The sequence below is a fragment of the Natrix helvetica genome (genome assembly GCF_964273705.1).
Source record: "Natrix helvetica genome assembly, chromosome: 7".
NCBI classification, from domain to species: Eukaryota; Metazoa; Chordata; class Lepidosauria; order Squamata; family Natricidae; genus Natrix; species Natrix helvetica.
Genome location: NC_138558.1, coordinates 73,316,698 through 73,331,348, shown reverse-complemented (window position 1 = coordinate 73,331,348; position 14,651 = coordinate 73,316,698). Strand labels below are relative to the sequence as shown.

General features: G+C 46.7%; 1 protein-coding gene across 1 annotated transcript in view; it reads left to right on the top strand.

The window, feature by feature from the left end:
• The first annotated feature begins 389 nt into the window (after nucleotides 1-389).
• The window catches only part of RFC1 (replication factor C subunit 1), a 60,570-nt gene continuing 46,308 nt past the window's right edge, over nucleotides 390-14,651 (top strand). Inside the window, exon 1 of the mRNA XM_081958949.1 lies at nucleotides 390-482. Coding sequence (XP_081815075.1) covers nucleotides 480-482 — 3 coding nt within the window. The 5' untranslated portion in view covers nucleotides 390-479. The remainder of the gene's footprint in view (nucleotides 483-14,651) is intronic.

Sequence of the window (14,651 nt, the reverse complement as noted above, 5' to 3'; positions counted from 1 at the left end):
CTGGGATCCTATAAAATATCCCAGGGGCTTCCTAATCTTGTACCTCCAGGGAATTCCACCTGGGCGACGGTCGATTCTCCGTCCACGTCTGACTCAAACAGAGCGGCGCCATTTCGGCTGCAATACCACATGCGGCCGCCCCCCCCCCCCCACAACTAACTTCTAGCGGCCGCCCGGAGGAACGGCAGCCTTTCCTTCGACTCCATCCCTCCCCTCCTTCATCCCACCCTGGCCCGCTTTCCTCACGGACGAGAGTCAAAGGGGGCGGGGCGGGGGGCGGGGCGGTCTGAAGCCGCGGGAGCCTCACTTCTACCTCAGCAGCGGGCCGAGGCTCCCGCGCGCGCGCTTTTTTTGGTTTTGTTTTTGGCGCAGTGACGTCACAGCGCGCTCGCGCCGCCGGGGCCATTGGCGCCAAGATGGCCGCGCCGCCGCGGGAAGCGTCCTGAGGGCAACGGCGGAACCTCCTGTCAGGCCGGAACATGGTGAGGGAGGCCGTGGCTGGCTGGCTTGCTCGCCCGGGCCTAGCCCTCGGGACCGGTCAGGGGGGTCTCGAGAGCCAGGGCTGGCCGTCTTAGGGGAAGGGGCCTCTCGTGGCACGTAACCTTCGACCGGGCTCTTGTTTTCCTCTTTTATTCCCCCCTGAAATTTCATTTTATTCTCCCTCAGACTCGATCCAGGGAACAGATTTGGGTTTCGGTCCCAGGGAATAAAAGTCAAGCCAAGCTTCCGCATATCAGTCCGTGTATCTACTTTTATCTACATTTATCTACATTAGATGTGCTTGAGCAGGGGGTTGGGGTAGAAGACCTCTTAGGGCCCCTTCCAACTGTTCTTCTGTATTTCATCCCCTCCCCCGCTTTTTTAAATTAAACTTTGTATAAGTTGCTTGCTGGCTGGGGAATTCTGGGAGTTGGAAGTCCACAGGTCTTAAAAGTTTTCTGTGTCCTAAAATTACAGGTACTCCTCGACACTTGACCCCCAAAATTACCAACTGGGGGGAAGAAAGATGGTAAAATGGGTAAAAACCCACTGAACAAATGTCTCACTTAATGAGACATTTGTTCAGTGGGTTTTGCCCCATTTTACCACCTTTCTTCTCCCCAGTTGTTAAGTGAATCCCTGCAGCTGATTAGTTAATAACCTGGTTGTTAAGTGAGTCTGGCTTCCCCATTGACTTTGTCAGAAGGACCCAAAAGGGTTGGAGTTGGAATAACAAAGTTATGATGAAAAATGATTAATTTGTAAAAATGAATTAATAACACTTAGTTGAAGACATAAACAAAAGATGTATAGCAATGATAGTTAAGCTTAAATGAACTAATGGAAGAAGATAAAGGATTATATAAAAGAGATGAATATTGATGAAGAGGGAAAATTAAAATATATTGAAATTATGATCATGAATATGATGTATAAGATGTGACCTGGTCAACACTCTGTCCATAAAATATGTATGGTGGAAAAAAAGAAAAATTATAATAAAACTTGTTTTAAAAAAAAGGTCCCAAAAGGAGATTACATGACCTTGGGACACTGCAACCGTCATAAATGTGAATCAATTGTCAAGCATCTGAATTTTGATCACGTGGTCATAGGGATGCTGCAATGGTCGTAAGTGTGTAAAACGGTCATAAGTCACATTTTTCCGTGCTGTTGTAACTTTGAACGGTCACTAAATGAACTGTTATAGATTGAGGACTGCCTATAATTTAGGATATCCCCCTCCCAAAGTGATACCTTTCCTTTCTCTGTAGTGTCCCATTCTCCTTATTTATAAGGATACTGTATATTAGTGCTGTTCTCATTGCCTTTATAAATATTCATCTGCTAAAATTGCACACACAGAGAGACCAAATATTTTTTATTGCAAATCAGAGCTTGTTGGAATTTCTTGCCGTTTGGATTGATTTAATGGCTGCAAATTGGAAGTATTTGTCAGTCCGAAGAGCTACATTTGGCCTACATCTAGCTTTTATATACTTTGCTTTTATAGCAATTTATAAGGAATGATTCATTGTCTCCCTTGTCCTGTTAATTCTAAAATCACTTCCCCCAAACAGTTTAGGATGAGAGCAGTTGTCCTCAATAGTCCGTGTTTTCTTCAGTTGATGTTCAGTTTAATGGATAAAAAGACATCCTGCCTTCATAGAATGGAGTGGAAATGATCACAAATGCCTTTACATTTAAAATGAGTACAAGTTTGTGTTTAGAAGTGGCTTGTTGCTTTTGAGATGTTTGCATGAGAAAACTTGCAAACTTGGCTTGTCAAACCTCTTGTTTTTCTCTACTTATTCTCCGGGTATCAGTTAACAATAATTGTCTGGGTTCAGAAGGATGTAGGGCAAGGATACAGACTGTTATCAATACCAATAGATTAGACCTTCAATTGCATGCATTTTTAGGAGCAAGTCCTTGAAGACCCAATAGGAATGACTTTCTTGGTAAACATGGCTATTAACATTTCTGCAGGTACAATAACTGTGTGCTGTATTAAATATAGATAGTGGTTTCACAATCTTTGTCTCTTCTGTTAGGAAGCTAGCATCTTCAAGGCAGGCTGATATTCTAAAATGTTTAGATTTTTATGATGTTTTGATATTCTAAAATCTCAATTTGATATGTTTTGTCCAATCTTATACAATTGTATGTAATTAGGTGAGAAAGAATGCTCATGATGTCAACTAACTCTCTAATATAGTAGCAAACTGAGCACAGGATGAAATTTATGGTTCTGCTGTGTTGGTGACCATTTTATGTAGTGCACAAAGCATTAGTGTGCCTCTTTTGCATCTGGAAAAGATTAAACTGCAATGCAACATGCATTTTTATCCATCTTTTTAAAAATAGACCATGTAGGAAAGTGGATATTTTTTCATTGCTTTGGAATAATTATAGTTTAACTGATACCTACAATCCTTCAATTTCCAGTGCTTTATTTTTTTCTGTTGAGTAATATTTGGAAAGGGCTTCTTTCCTCTTAACAACATTTAGCTTTTCTCTCGGTATTTGTAAATACAGATGTGTGCCAAAGCACACACTTCCTGGCTTCACATGTGCACATTTCTTTAATCTTGTGTTTGTGCTCTGATAAAATTGGTACAATTGGGAGGAAAACATTTTCGTTTCTAATGTGAGAGGAGAAAGACATCAGACAGTTTATTTTTTTCTTGCAACCTCATTTTTTTTATCCTTGCTTTCTAAAAAGAACGTATGCATGCTGTGTTTATATATAAAAAAAGAAATTGCAAAAGCATTTCTCAAACTTCAACAGTTTCATCCAAGTCTAAGTGACCATCTCCATAAGATTGTTGTTAGTTGCAAAGTCGTGTCTGCCCCATCGTGACCACATGGACAACATTCCTCCAGGCCTTCCTGTCCTCTACCATCCTCTGGGGTCCATTTAAGCTCATGCCAACTACTTCAGTGACTCCATCCAGCCACCTCCTTCTCTGCCGTCTCCTTCTTCTTTTGCCCTCCATCGTTCCCAACATGAGGCTCTTCTCCAGGGAGTCCTTCCTTCTCATTAGGTGGCCAAAGTCTTTGAGTTTCCTCTTCAGGATCTGGCCTTCTAAAGAGCAGTGGGTTGATCTCCTCTAGGATTGACTGGTTGGATGGCCTTGCAGTCTTCTCCACCACCAAGTTCAAAGGCATCCATTCTTTGGCCCTCAGCCTTCCTTATGGTCCCACTTTCACAGCCATCCATTGCAACTGGGAAAACCATAGCCTTGACTATACGCACTTTTGTTGGCAGGGTGATATCTCTGCTTTTTAGGATGCTGTCTATATTTGGCATAGCTTTCCTCCCCAGGAGCAAGCCTCTTTTAATTTCTTGGCTGCAATCCCCATCTGCAGGGATCTTGGAACCCAGGAAAGTAAAATCTATTTCTTCCTGATCTATTTGCCAGGAATTGAGAGGGCTGGATGCCATGATCTTAGTTTACTTAATGTTGAGTTGCAAGACAACATAAGATAAATATATAATTGGTTATGAGAATGCATTTAAATCTTTTTGTAGGATAATATAGTCTGGCACCTAAAGTAAATAAATATGACTGTTTTTTATCATCAACTCAAAAGCATGTAGTTACCATAAAATGCAGTGGATAGCTGGGCACTTTAACTGAGTGGCATCAGATGCATGAATCATATTTAAGCACTTTAATATGTACATATTGATTTGGAAGTATTAGAATTATTACTCTGCTTTTGAAGTAGAATGATAACAAAGGAGATTTTGTTTTGCTATGTGACATAGCATTCAAAGTTTGCAGAAGCCATGGAGAATAAAAATATTGACAGATTATACTTTCATATGTTGCAAGTTACATTCTGGAAATGCATATATTTGTGTTTCTGTGCAACTCTTTCCATGTCCACAAATTTTTCACAAGGAGCTGTTGTAATATGTTCTAATTATTTGCTCTCTGGGTGAATTAATGAGTCTCTCTCTGAACCTATGTTTTTCATTTATGAAATGAAATAGCACTCATTGTTTTACTGTTTTATTAGCTGCTTGTTTGTATAGTCCAGTCCTAATTTTGTTGAATCCAATGGAATAATTTCTCAGCAAACAAATTAGTTAAAATTAAGTAATAAGTTTCAGTAATTTTTTGTTATTAATGTAACTTCTCAAAATACAGAAATACAAAAGAACAAATACTGAATAATAATTATACATCCAAAGCAAAAAGTCCCAAAATATGTGGTGTTAATTAAATATCCTAAACATAAAATACCCTTTCTAATTAACAGAAAAAAAGATTATACAATAATTAATACATTTTCCAGTAGAGTGGAGGGAGGGGTCACAGCAGGTTAACACAGCCTGATTGGTCCATTTGACTGAGAGAAAACTTCTTAACCTTCGCCTTCTCCCGTTGGTTTCCAGTTTCCTCTCAGTCAAGGTCCAAGACACAGGTTTGGTTCCTAGTAGTAGAGTTTTAGTGGGTTTTATTAGTCAGTGTTAGTGTTGTTGGCACCTTGAATTTGGAGTTTTTTATTTAAAAATTTTTTTTTTTTTTCTAATGGTCCGCCTTGCAGGGCTGTTGTTCGACTGCCCTCAGGAGGCTGAGATAGTCAGTGGGGGGGGGGCGCTTCCTCCCCCTCTCTTAAGGGATCGCTCCGGACTGGTGCCTGGGGTCTCGGGTGTGCCGGGCGATCCTACGTGCTTTAATTTGTCTTCTTAAAACTTTCCGGTGAGGCTCGCAGCGCGCTGGGGCTTTTCGGCGCGAAAGCGGCTTTTCGGCTTCTAATTTGAACCGCTAGCTTCCCGGGCCGGTTACAGCCCACGGCAGCAGCGCGGAATCGTTTTTCTTGGTTTGGAAGGCTCCTAGGGGCTTAGGAGCTCAGCGGTGATTTAGAGAGTGTTTTGGGAAAGCGAGCTTGCAGTTGCAGGCATTGGCAATAAGGGCGAGGTGAGCGGCCATTTTTAGGCGCGCTTTTGAAAGCACCGCCCAAAAGAAGCCGGCGGCCATTTTGAGTCACGTGTTTGGGGCTTGCAACACGGAGAGGCTGTGAAAAACGTGGCTGTGCTGTTTGCAACTTTACCGGAGGCCCGGAGCAGGCGATTCTCACCAGCTGAAGGGCAATTCCTACCAAAAACCTCGTTCTGGAGCACGTGAGTGGGGATGGCAGATAGAACTGAGTCCCAGCAGGCCGCGCCAGCTCAGGCAGGCGAAGATCAGGTTGAGCCCACTCCCCCAGTTAGGCCTCGGGTTTCTAGGCCTTCAGCTGAGGACAGGCCTTCGAGAGCTCTGCAAAGGGATGAGCTCAGGCGATCCAGGGCCATCGAGAAGGTCATTGAAAGGGCTGAGAAGAGACAGGCCAGGGATCCTAGGCCCAGATCCAGATCCCCACACGTGGCAGCTTCATGCCCTCCCCCACCGGTGGCTAGGGGGTTCAGCCCTTCCTCTTCCTCTTCCTCTGCTTCCCCATGCAGATCTGTTAGGAGTCAGGAGCGGGGGGCGCCTCGCTCTCCTTCTGCTTTCCCGGGGATTAGGGAAGAAGATAGGGGGGATCCATTGGAAGGTACCTCTGCAGGTCCAGTTAGGGGTAGGAGATCCAGCAGGGCCTATGTGGCACCAGACTATGATTCAGAAGAAGATGAGGAGGATCTCGAAAACCTCCCTGAGAATCTCAAAAGGCTTATTTCTGCAGCCATTTCTAGGGGCATTTCCCAAAGGGACAGACCTTACCACCACAGTCGAGTTACTCCCTTTAGTAGGTCCAGATCTAGGGCTTCTTCGCCTTCCCTCATGAGTGAGGTCTCCTCTAGGGGGGAGGCACGGAGGGACGATTGGGGGTTCTCTGAGGAGGAGGATGCGGCTCCTGAGCCGCCTCGCTCTTCCAATCTTTTCCTCCAGGCCATGTTCAAACCATTGCTTAAGAAGGCTAGGAGGACCACAAAGGTGGGCACGGGGGACCCCACGGTCCCACCGCCCACGGATCCGGACATGGTCATGTTCTCAGCGACGGCCACCAATAAGGAGGAGATTCCTGCCCCTCCTCTTTTCTTAGAGGTAGCTACTAGCCAATGGGCCCGTCCTTCTAACTTTTCCCCACCTGGCAGCAACGACCGTCGCGCCTACAACATGGAAAAGTCTTTTGTGCAGGCTATTCAGCTTCCAGTTATAGATCAGCCCATAGCAGCTTTAGTCTCCTCCTCTCCAGTAGTTTCGGGGGACGCGGCTGACAAACTTAAGGCAGAGGACAAGAGGGCGGAGCTCACTTTACGTAAAAATTTTAAAGCCTCAGCATGGGCGGTGCGGGCAGCGGCTGCTGCCTCGTACTTTAACCGTACTACGGTCATGTGGCTCCGCCGGCTCCAGGAGCGCATTCCGATCCAGGAGGAGCGCGCACACCAGGATTTGGCTAAAATAATGGCAGCGTGTCAGTATTCGGCTGATGCGACCCTAGACGCAGTTAGATTTGGTTCAAGTGCTTTGGCCACCTCTGTGGCCTCTCGTAGACTTTTGTGGCTCAGGAACTGGCAGATGGATTATAAAGCCAAGTGGGACCTAGTAGCTGCCCCTTTTGAGGGTCCAAATTTGTTCGGGGCTTCCTTAGACCCGATTTTGGTGGAAAACAAAGATAAAAAGAAAGTTATGCCCACATCCACCAAGAAGGCGGAGTCCCGTAGTCATCCCTATCGCAGGCCCCAGTTCAAGTCTTATGACAGGGATCAGGACCAGCGATACCAACCATACAGGCAGGACAGGTCATTTCATAGACAGAGTTTTCAGGACCGTTCTAGATATCAGCCGCAGTCCAAGCGGCCCTTTCGTGGGGGGGGCGGCCGCCCCTTCCGCAGAGGGAAATGACTCGAACCCGAGTCATCCCATCGGAGGCCGCCTGGCACTGTATGCGGACGAGTGGGATCGGATCACGTCAGACGGTTGGGTCAGGGCGACCGTTCGCCACGGCCTAAGGTTAGAATTCCTCTCCAAACCCCCAAGTTTTTTCAAAGTTTTTCCCCCGGCTCGGGACCCGAAGCGGCGTCATCTCATGGACCTCGCGGTCGCCCATCTTCTAGAAATCAGGGCAGTGGAGGTCGTTCCGGAGCCGGAGAGGGGTCTGGGCTACTACTCCCATCTGTTCGTAGTTCCAAAACCCTCGGGGGGTTGGAGGGCAATCCTCAACCTGAAACGCCTAAACCGCTACCTAGTATACAGGCGGTTCAAGATGGCGTCCCTGAAATCCATTCTGCAGGGCATTCGGAAGGGGGATTACATGGCCTCAGTAGATTTGACGGAGGCCTACCTCCACGTCCCCATCCTTCAGTCTCACCGGTGTTATCTCAGGTTCTCTCACCGGGGCAGGCATTACCAGTACCGGGCTCTCCCGTTTGGTCTGGCCTCAGCTCCGCGGACGTTCACCAAGGTCCTGGCAGCACTGGCGGCTTACCTGCGTTCCATTCCGGTGAGACTTCAGTGCTACTTGGACGACGTCCTCGTTCAGGCAGGGTCCCTCCCCAGGGCCAAGTCGGATCTTCGGCTGACGATCCGTTGGCTTCAGGCGTTGGGGTTTTCAGTGAACTTTCCCAAGAGCCACCTGTCCCCATCCAGGCAGATTCTACACCTAGGGACAGTGATAGACTCCGAGTCAGGGAGGGTCCGTCTGTCTCCAGAGCGCTTGTCCAGCCTTCGCCAGCTGGTCTCCTCTGTACAAAAAAGTCGGTCTGTTTCCATCCTGACCTTGTCTCAACTTCTGGGGAAGATGGTCTCTTGCATAGGGATAGTGCCCTGGGCCCGGCTCCACCTGCGACCTCTCCAGTGGGCCTTGATCCCGGTCCAGAGAAGGATGATGAGCAACTCCTTGCGTCCAGTTCCTCTACCGGTGGAGGTGAGACTCTCGTTTCGGTGGTGGTTGTCCCCAGCACTGCAACAGGGGGCTTGTTTTTGGGAGCCCGAGAGAGTCACAGTGACGACGGATGCCAGCCTCTTCGGCTGGGGGGCCGTGATGGACTCCGACATGACCCAGGGACGTTGGTCTGCCTCGGATCTCCGCCACAACATCAATTGGCTGGAGCTAAAAGCCGCGCGGCTTGCCCTAAGGACTTTTCGTCATCACCTGCGGGGGCGCCATGTCCTCCTGCTTACGGACAATGTGGCGACGAAGGCCCATGTCAATCGCCAGGGGGGCACCCACTCACGTTCTCTCTGGCGAGAGGCGCAGTCGTTGGGCTTGTGGGCGGAGAGACACTTGGCCTCCATAGTGGCGGAGCACATCTCAGGAGTGTCCAATCTTCAGGCGGATTGGCTGAGTCGCACAACCCTAGACGATGGCGAGTGGCAACTGGGCCCGGAGTTGTTTCGGAAGATATGCAGCAGGTTCGGCACACCTCGGGTGGATCTGTTCGCCTCCCCCGACAACGCTCAGCTGCCCCGGTTCTTTACCCGGTTCCAGTCTCCGTCGGCGGAAGGAGCGGATGCTCTCAGGAGCCGATGGCCCCCGGGTCTCCTTTATGCCTTTCCTCCCCTTCCCCTCGTTCCCCGTACGATAGGGAAGATAGTCACAGAGAGGGCTCTCGTTATTCTGTTAGCACCATACTGGCCGAGGAGACCCTGGTTCGCGGACCTGGTCCAGCTGTCGGTAGCAGACCCCTGGAGGATTCCCCCGGGGGAGGTCGTTCTGAGTCAGGGGGCTTTACATCACCCAGGGCCTCAGTGGCTCCATCTGACCGCCTGGCTCTTGAACGGAGGATCCTGAGGGGGCAGAGACTTTCGTCAGGAGTCATAGCCACCTTAGAGGCGTCTAGGAGGCCGTCCACGGTTAGAATTTACAATGCCACATGGAAAGCGTTTGCGAAGTGGTGCATTCCTTTGGGGTTGGATCCTTCTAGGGCTACCGTCCCAAACGTGTTGGAGTTCCTCCAGAAGGGGTTGGAGGATGGCTTGTCGCATAATACGCTCCGGCGTCAAGTGGCGGCTTTGGCCACCATTCTGGGGGGGGAGGGTTCCCCCGTCCTTTCCCGGTCTCCACTGATTAAGCGTTTTCTGAAGGGGGCGGCTAACATCCGTCCGCCTCCGGTTCATAGGTTTCCAACCTGGGATCTGACCCTGGTTCTCCAGGCTCTGACGAGCTCCCCGTTCGAACCACTTAGGACGGTACACATGCGTCTGCTTACCCTTAAGGTGGTGTTTTTAGTGGCCATTACATCGGCCGGGCGCATTTCAGAGTTGGGGGCCCTTTCTTCACGCAGTGACCTGTGTGTAATACACCAGGACAGGGTGGTCCTTCGCTTGGATCCTTCGTTCATTCCGAAGGTGAATTCACAGTTTCACAGGGCCCAGGAGGTCGTGCTCCCGAATTTTTGTCCCAATCCCTCGAGAGAGCGGGAGTTGGTGTGGCATAAGCTGGACGTTCGCCGGGCTGTTCGCATTTACCTAAAGCGAACTGAGGGCATTAGGAGGACGGAAGCGTTATTTGTTTCCTTTCGTCCAGGCTCGTTAGGATGTAAGGTGTCTTCTTCCACCATCGGACGATGGATTAGGTTGGCCATAGTTGAGGCTTACGGGGCTTCTGGGAAGACTCCCCCATCGGGGATCACTGCGCACTCCACCCGCAGTGCGGCTACTTCGGCGGCTTGGGCCACCAGGGCACCTTTCGAGGATATTTGTAGGGCGGCGGCCTGGGCTTCCCCCACACCTTTTATTAGACACTATCGTTTGGATACTTATGCCTCGGCTGAGGCATCCTTTGGCCGGAGGGTCCTTCAGAGGGTGGTGGCCGATTCTTCACCTGGGACCCAGTCGGCCCGCCCGGGGACGTAGCGTGGGTATGTCCCTGCTGTGACCCCTCCCTCCACTCTACTGGAAAAAGAACGTTGGTCTTACCTGAACGTTTTTTTCTGGAGTAGTGGAGGGAGGGGTCACATTTCCCGCCCTAGTTAGTTAGTTAGACAGGGTCCGGGAGGTGTAGAATCGGGAGGCCCCGGGGGGGCTTGTTCTTGTTTGTGTTTGACTTGCAGTTGTTGGCCGTGACATCGCGGAAACTGGGAACCAACGGGAGAAGGCGAAGGTTAAGAAGTTTTCTCTCAGTCAAATGGACCAATCAGGCTGTGTTAACCTGCTGTGACCCCTCCCTCCACTACTCCAGAAAAAAACGTTCAGGTAAGACCAACGTTCTTTTACAGGTTTAATTCATTTGTTAAGCTTATTAAATCTGGATTGTGCAGCAATGCTTTATGCCAGAGGTGTCAAACTCAATTTCATTGAGAGCCACATCAGGCTTGTGTTTGACCTCAAGGGGCCGGTATGGACATGGCCAGGGTGGGTACAGCCAGCTCAGTGTCACTCGTGTCAGGGCGCCTGTGGCATCCCAAGCGCTCTGCCAGCAAAAACGGGCTCCTGAGCTCCGTTTCCAGCTGCGACGGCCTCCTGTAACTCTCTGCCATGAAAATGGAGCTCAGGAGGGCCACATGCTCCACAGCCAACTGCACTCCGACTCAGGTGACCCTGAGGGAAAAGATGACCCCTCAAGTGGCCTTAAGAGCCCTCAGGGAGAGTGCTAACCGCCAGATGACGGCAAAGGAATATGATCCTTCCATTCCCCTGAATATCCAGTCTCTATTGTCAGTACATATCTCTGCCCTTGCCATCATTACACTATACTAGAATAGAATAGAATAGAATAAGGAATGGAATAGAATAGAATAGAATAGAATATGGAATGGAATAGAATATGGAATGGAATAGAATATGGAATGGAATAGAATAGAATAAGGAATGGAATGAAATAGAATATGTAATGGGATAAGGAATGGAATAAGGAATAGAATAGATTAGAATAAGGAATGGAATAGAATAGAATAGAATAAGGAATGGAATGCAATAAGAAACAGAACAAAATATAGAATAGAATAGAATTCTTTATTAGCCAAATGTGATTGGACATACAAGAAATTTGTCTTTGGTGCCTATGCTCTCAGTGTACATAAAGATAAATAGAATCGAATACATTCATCAAGAATCATACAACAATACAAGTCATAGGTTCCTACGTCACTTATAATTCCTTCACCCTTTTTTATTATTGGTGACATTATAAGACATCTATTATCCTTTCTTTTTTACACTTTTCTGGGTGGTCCAATAGATCTGAAATTTGTTTTTGAGGAACTCACTCAGAAATCATCGGAAGCGTATGTTTGCATTTTTCAAATATATGTACCCATTGATTTTCCAGCATTCAATATTGTTCTAATTCTTCCTTCTGCAAATCAAATATAACTGATGGTAAATTTAATTTCACCTTGTAAATACTTCATAAAATTGTGTTGGGTTTTGTTAAAGTGTAGATAGACTCTCAAGAGTTTCTTCAGCACCTAAGCCATATTCTTTTTTTTAAAAACAAAGTTTTATTGGTTTTTAAAAAAATAAAAAGGAAAGGGGTGGTGGAATAAGTTACGAATTTTGGCAATTACAATATGTAGAAGGTGTCCCCACCCCCCGTACTCATAATGTTCATTTATACATAAATTAGTTTAAAACTAAGTAACAATATTTTGTCAGCATGTAAATTCAAATAATAATTTCAACCAATTTATATCAAGCAGATTTTCTTACTCATTTTTGTGATCTGAGTTTTCTTGGTATTGCCCCTTCTCCCCCCGCCAGCAGGGCTCCGGCCCCTCCCGTGTCCTGTAAATCTGGAGTAAAATCGTCGGATTTATCCAGGAGTACTTTGTTTTTTTCCATAAAGGCCTGAGCCTCTGTGGTGTTATTGATTCTAACTCTTGTGTCCTCCCAGAATATTAACATACCTTCAGGCATCAACCATCTGAACCACACCCCCTTCTGGTATAACTTCTTCGCTAATTGCGAATAGTTTTTTCTTTTCTCTCTCACTTTCTTAGGGATCTGTTTCAGAATGGTTATTTCTCTATCTTGATATTTCAAAGCTTGCCCCCTTTGTGCACTCAGGATCTCATCTCTTGTAGTCTAAGAAATTTAATGTGTACCTCCCTAGGAACGTTGTGTGTTCTAGCATATGCTGAGTTTACTCTATAAATCAGGTCCAAGTCCCACCCCATCTGTTGTTTTTCTTTTTGGATATATTCAGCCAAAAGGTTTGTCATGATGTCCCTTAAATCTTCATCATCTGCCTCAACCACATTTTGAAACTTAAGGAAAAAGGACATTCTTTCAAATTCCATCTTCATCTGGTGGGTCTCAAGCTCATGGTTCCCCTTCTGCACCCCTTTCACCTCCCCCCTCATCTCAGCCGTCCCCCCCCTCCAAAAGATCCAGTCTCTTGGAATTTTTACTCACTTGGTCTTGGTTCTCTTTAAGCTGCTCTTTCATCTCCTTTAGTTGACTTTTTATGTCCTCCTGTCCCTTTAAAATTTGTTGAAACATCTGTTGGAAGTCTGTCTCAGAAAGCTTAGGCTGCATCAGGGAGGTTAATGTCTGTTGTCCACTGGGACTGGATACTGTAGATGTCGGGGCGGAGACAGCAAAGCCCGGCTTCCCCGGGGGTGGTCTTTTAGGTGGCATTATAGTGAGCAGAAAAAGTTCAAAGTCAATATAGAGAGGAAACAATTAAAGAGGAAAACCGCCAAGAGAGATTAGGAGGCAAGGAGTCCAAGCAGAAGGGAACTTTTTCTAATTACAGCTTCTGGCAATAGAATAGTAAAATCCTTTGTTCCAAGGGAGTCCAATACAACAAGAGATTTATCCGAGTGTCACGGAGACAAAGACAGGAAGCTTGAAGTTCTATGGGTGGAGTCAAATTTCAATGTCTATAAAGACGACAAGTGTGCCATCTTGCCCTGCCAGCTTTGGAGTTGAAGGGCATAACAAAAAGTTTTCAAAGTTTCCAAAGTTTTCAGATCATCACCTCATTTGTAAAATTACAATCCAAAATCCGCCTTCGTTATGAGCGTGAAATCATTGCATGGCTCTCTCCCTTCCTCCTCCTCTAGGGCAGAGAGCAAAACCGTTTATAGCCGCCTGTCCGAGGGGGGGGGAATCCCCCTCCCTCCAGTCACGCTTCTCCGAGCTGGGTTGAAAACAACTCTAGAAGCAGCTGGCAGGTTTTTTTTTCTTTTTCAAACAAGCAAGGGAACGGGGGGGGGGGGGAATTTCCACCTCACCACACAGCAACCGCGTCCTTCAGATAGTGTGTTCTTCCAGCTGCCTCCTCACGAAGACGCCGCAGCGCCTCCCCATCATGCCTCCCGGTGCCTAGGGCGATGCGGGACCCCCCCCGGCCGCTGCCGACTCAGGGGATCCCCCGCTACGCCGCCCCTTCGGCAGGAGCCTCTACAGAGCATCCTGCGCCCCCCAAATAGTGAGGGGCCCACCAGAAGAGCGCGGGGCGAGCAGAGCCTGCCCGTCACGATCAGCAGCCGGAACCGGAAGTCAGCACCTAAGCCATATTCTTTATTGGTAGTTAATGCATACTTCAATTATATCAGTTTTTTTCAAGCTAACATAAGTCAAACAAAAGTAATCTCTTTTAAAACACCGATTAAAATCTGTGCATTTAATGTACTAGTTTCTTCGCTAGGCATTCCAAAGGAACATCTTTCCTGCTATTTTCAAATTTAAATTATAAAATATATAACATCATGTAAGTTGATCCTACATCAACTTACGTGATATAGGATCAAAAATATAATTATTTAGCAATTAATTACTAAGTGTGGCCACAGTTTTGAAAGCAAGTAACAATGATCCCTGATTTAATATATTTGTCTTTTAAAAACTGCCAAGATTTCAAAGGTGTTATATAGTTGCTCTTCAAACAGGCTCAAATAAGAGAGAAATCATATCTTACTTCCCCCCAAAATAGAAGTATTAAATGAAACCTCAATGGCATGGTTGAAAATCTAATGGGTTAAAGCTGCCATCCTTACAAAGTAAACACAATTTAGCCGCATATACTCTAGGGTCTTTAACTTGCTATTTTAAAAATCTCGTTAAATCCTATTTAAGATGTACATTAGTTTTGATCCAAAGCTTGTTTTAATAATCTTATTCCAAAGACGTATTGGAAGTTTAAGCATCAAATTATATCTGTTGAGATTGCACCTATACATTTGAACATAAATGGCTTACATAGTCTGTGTGTCGTCCCCACTAACTGATGTAGAGCAAAGGACTAAAAATATTCCAAGTACTGATTAAATTGCAGTCAATATTTCTAAG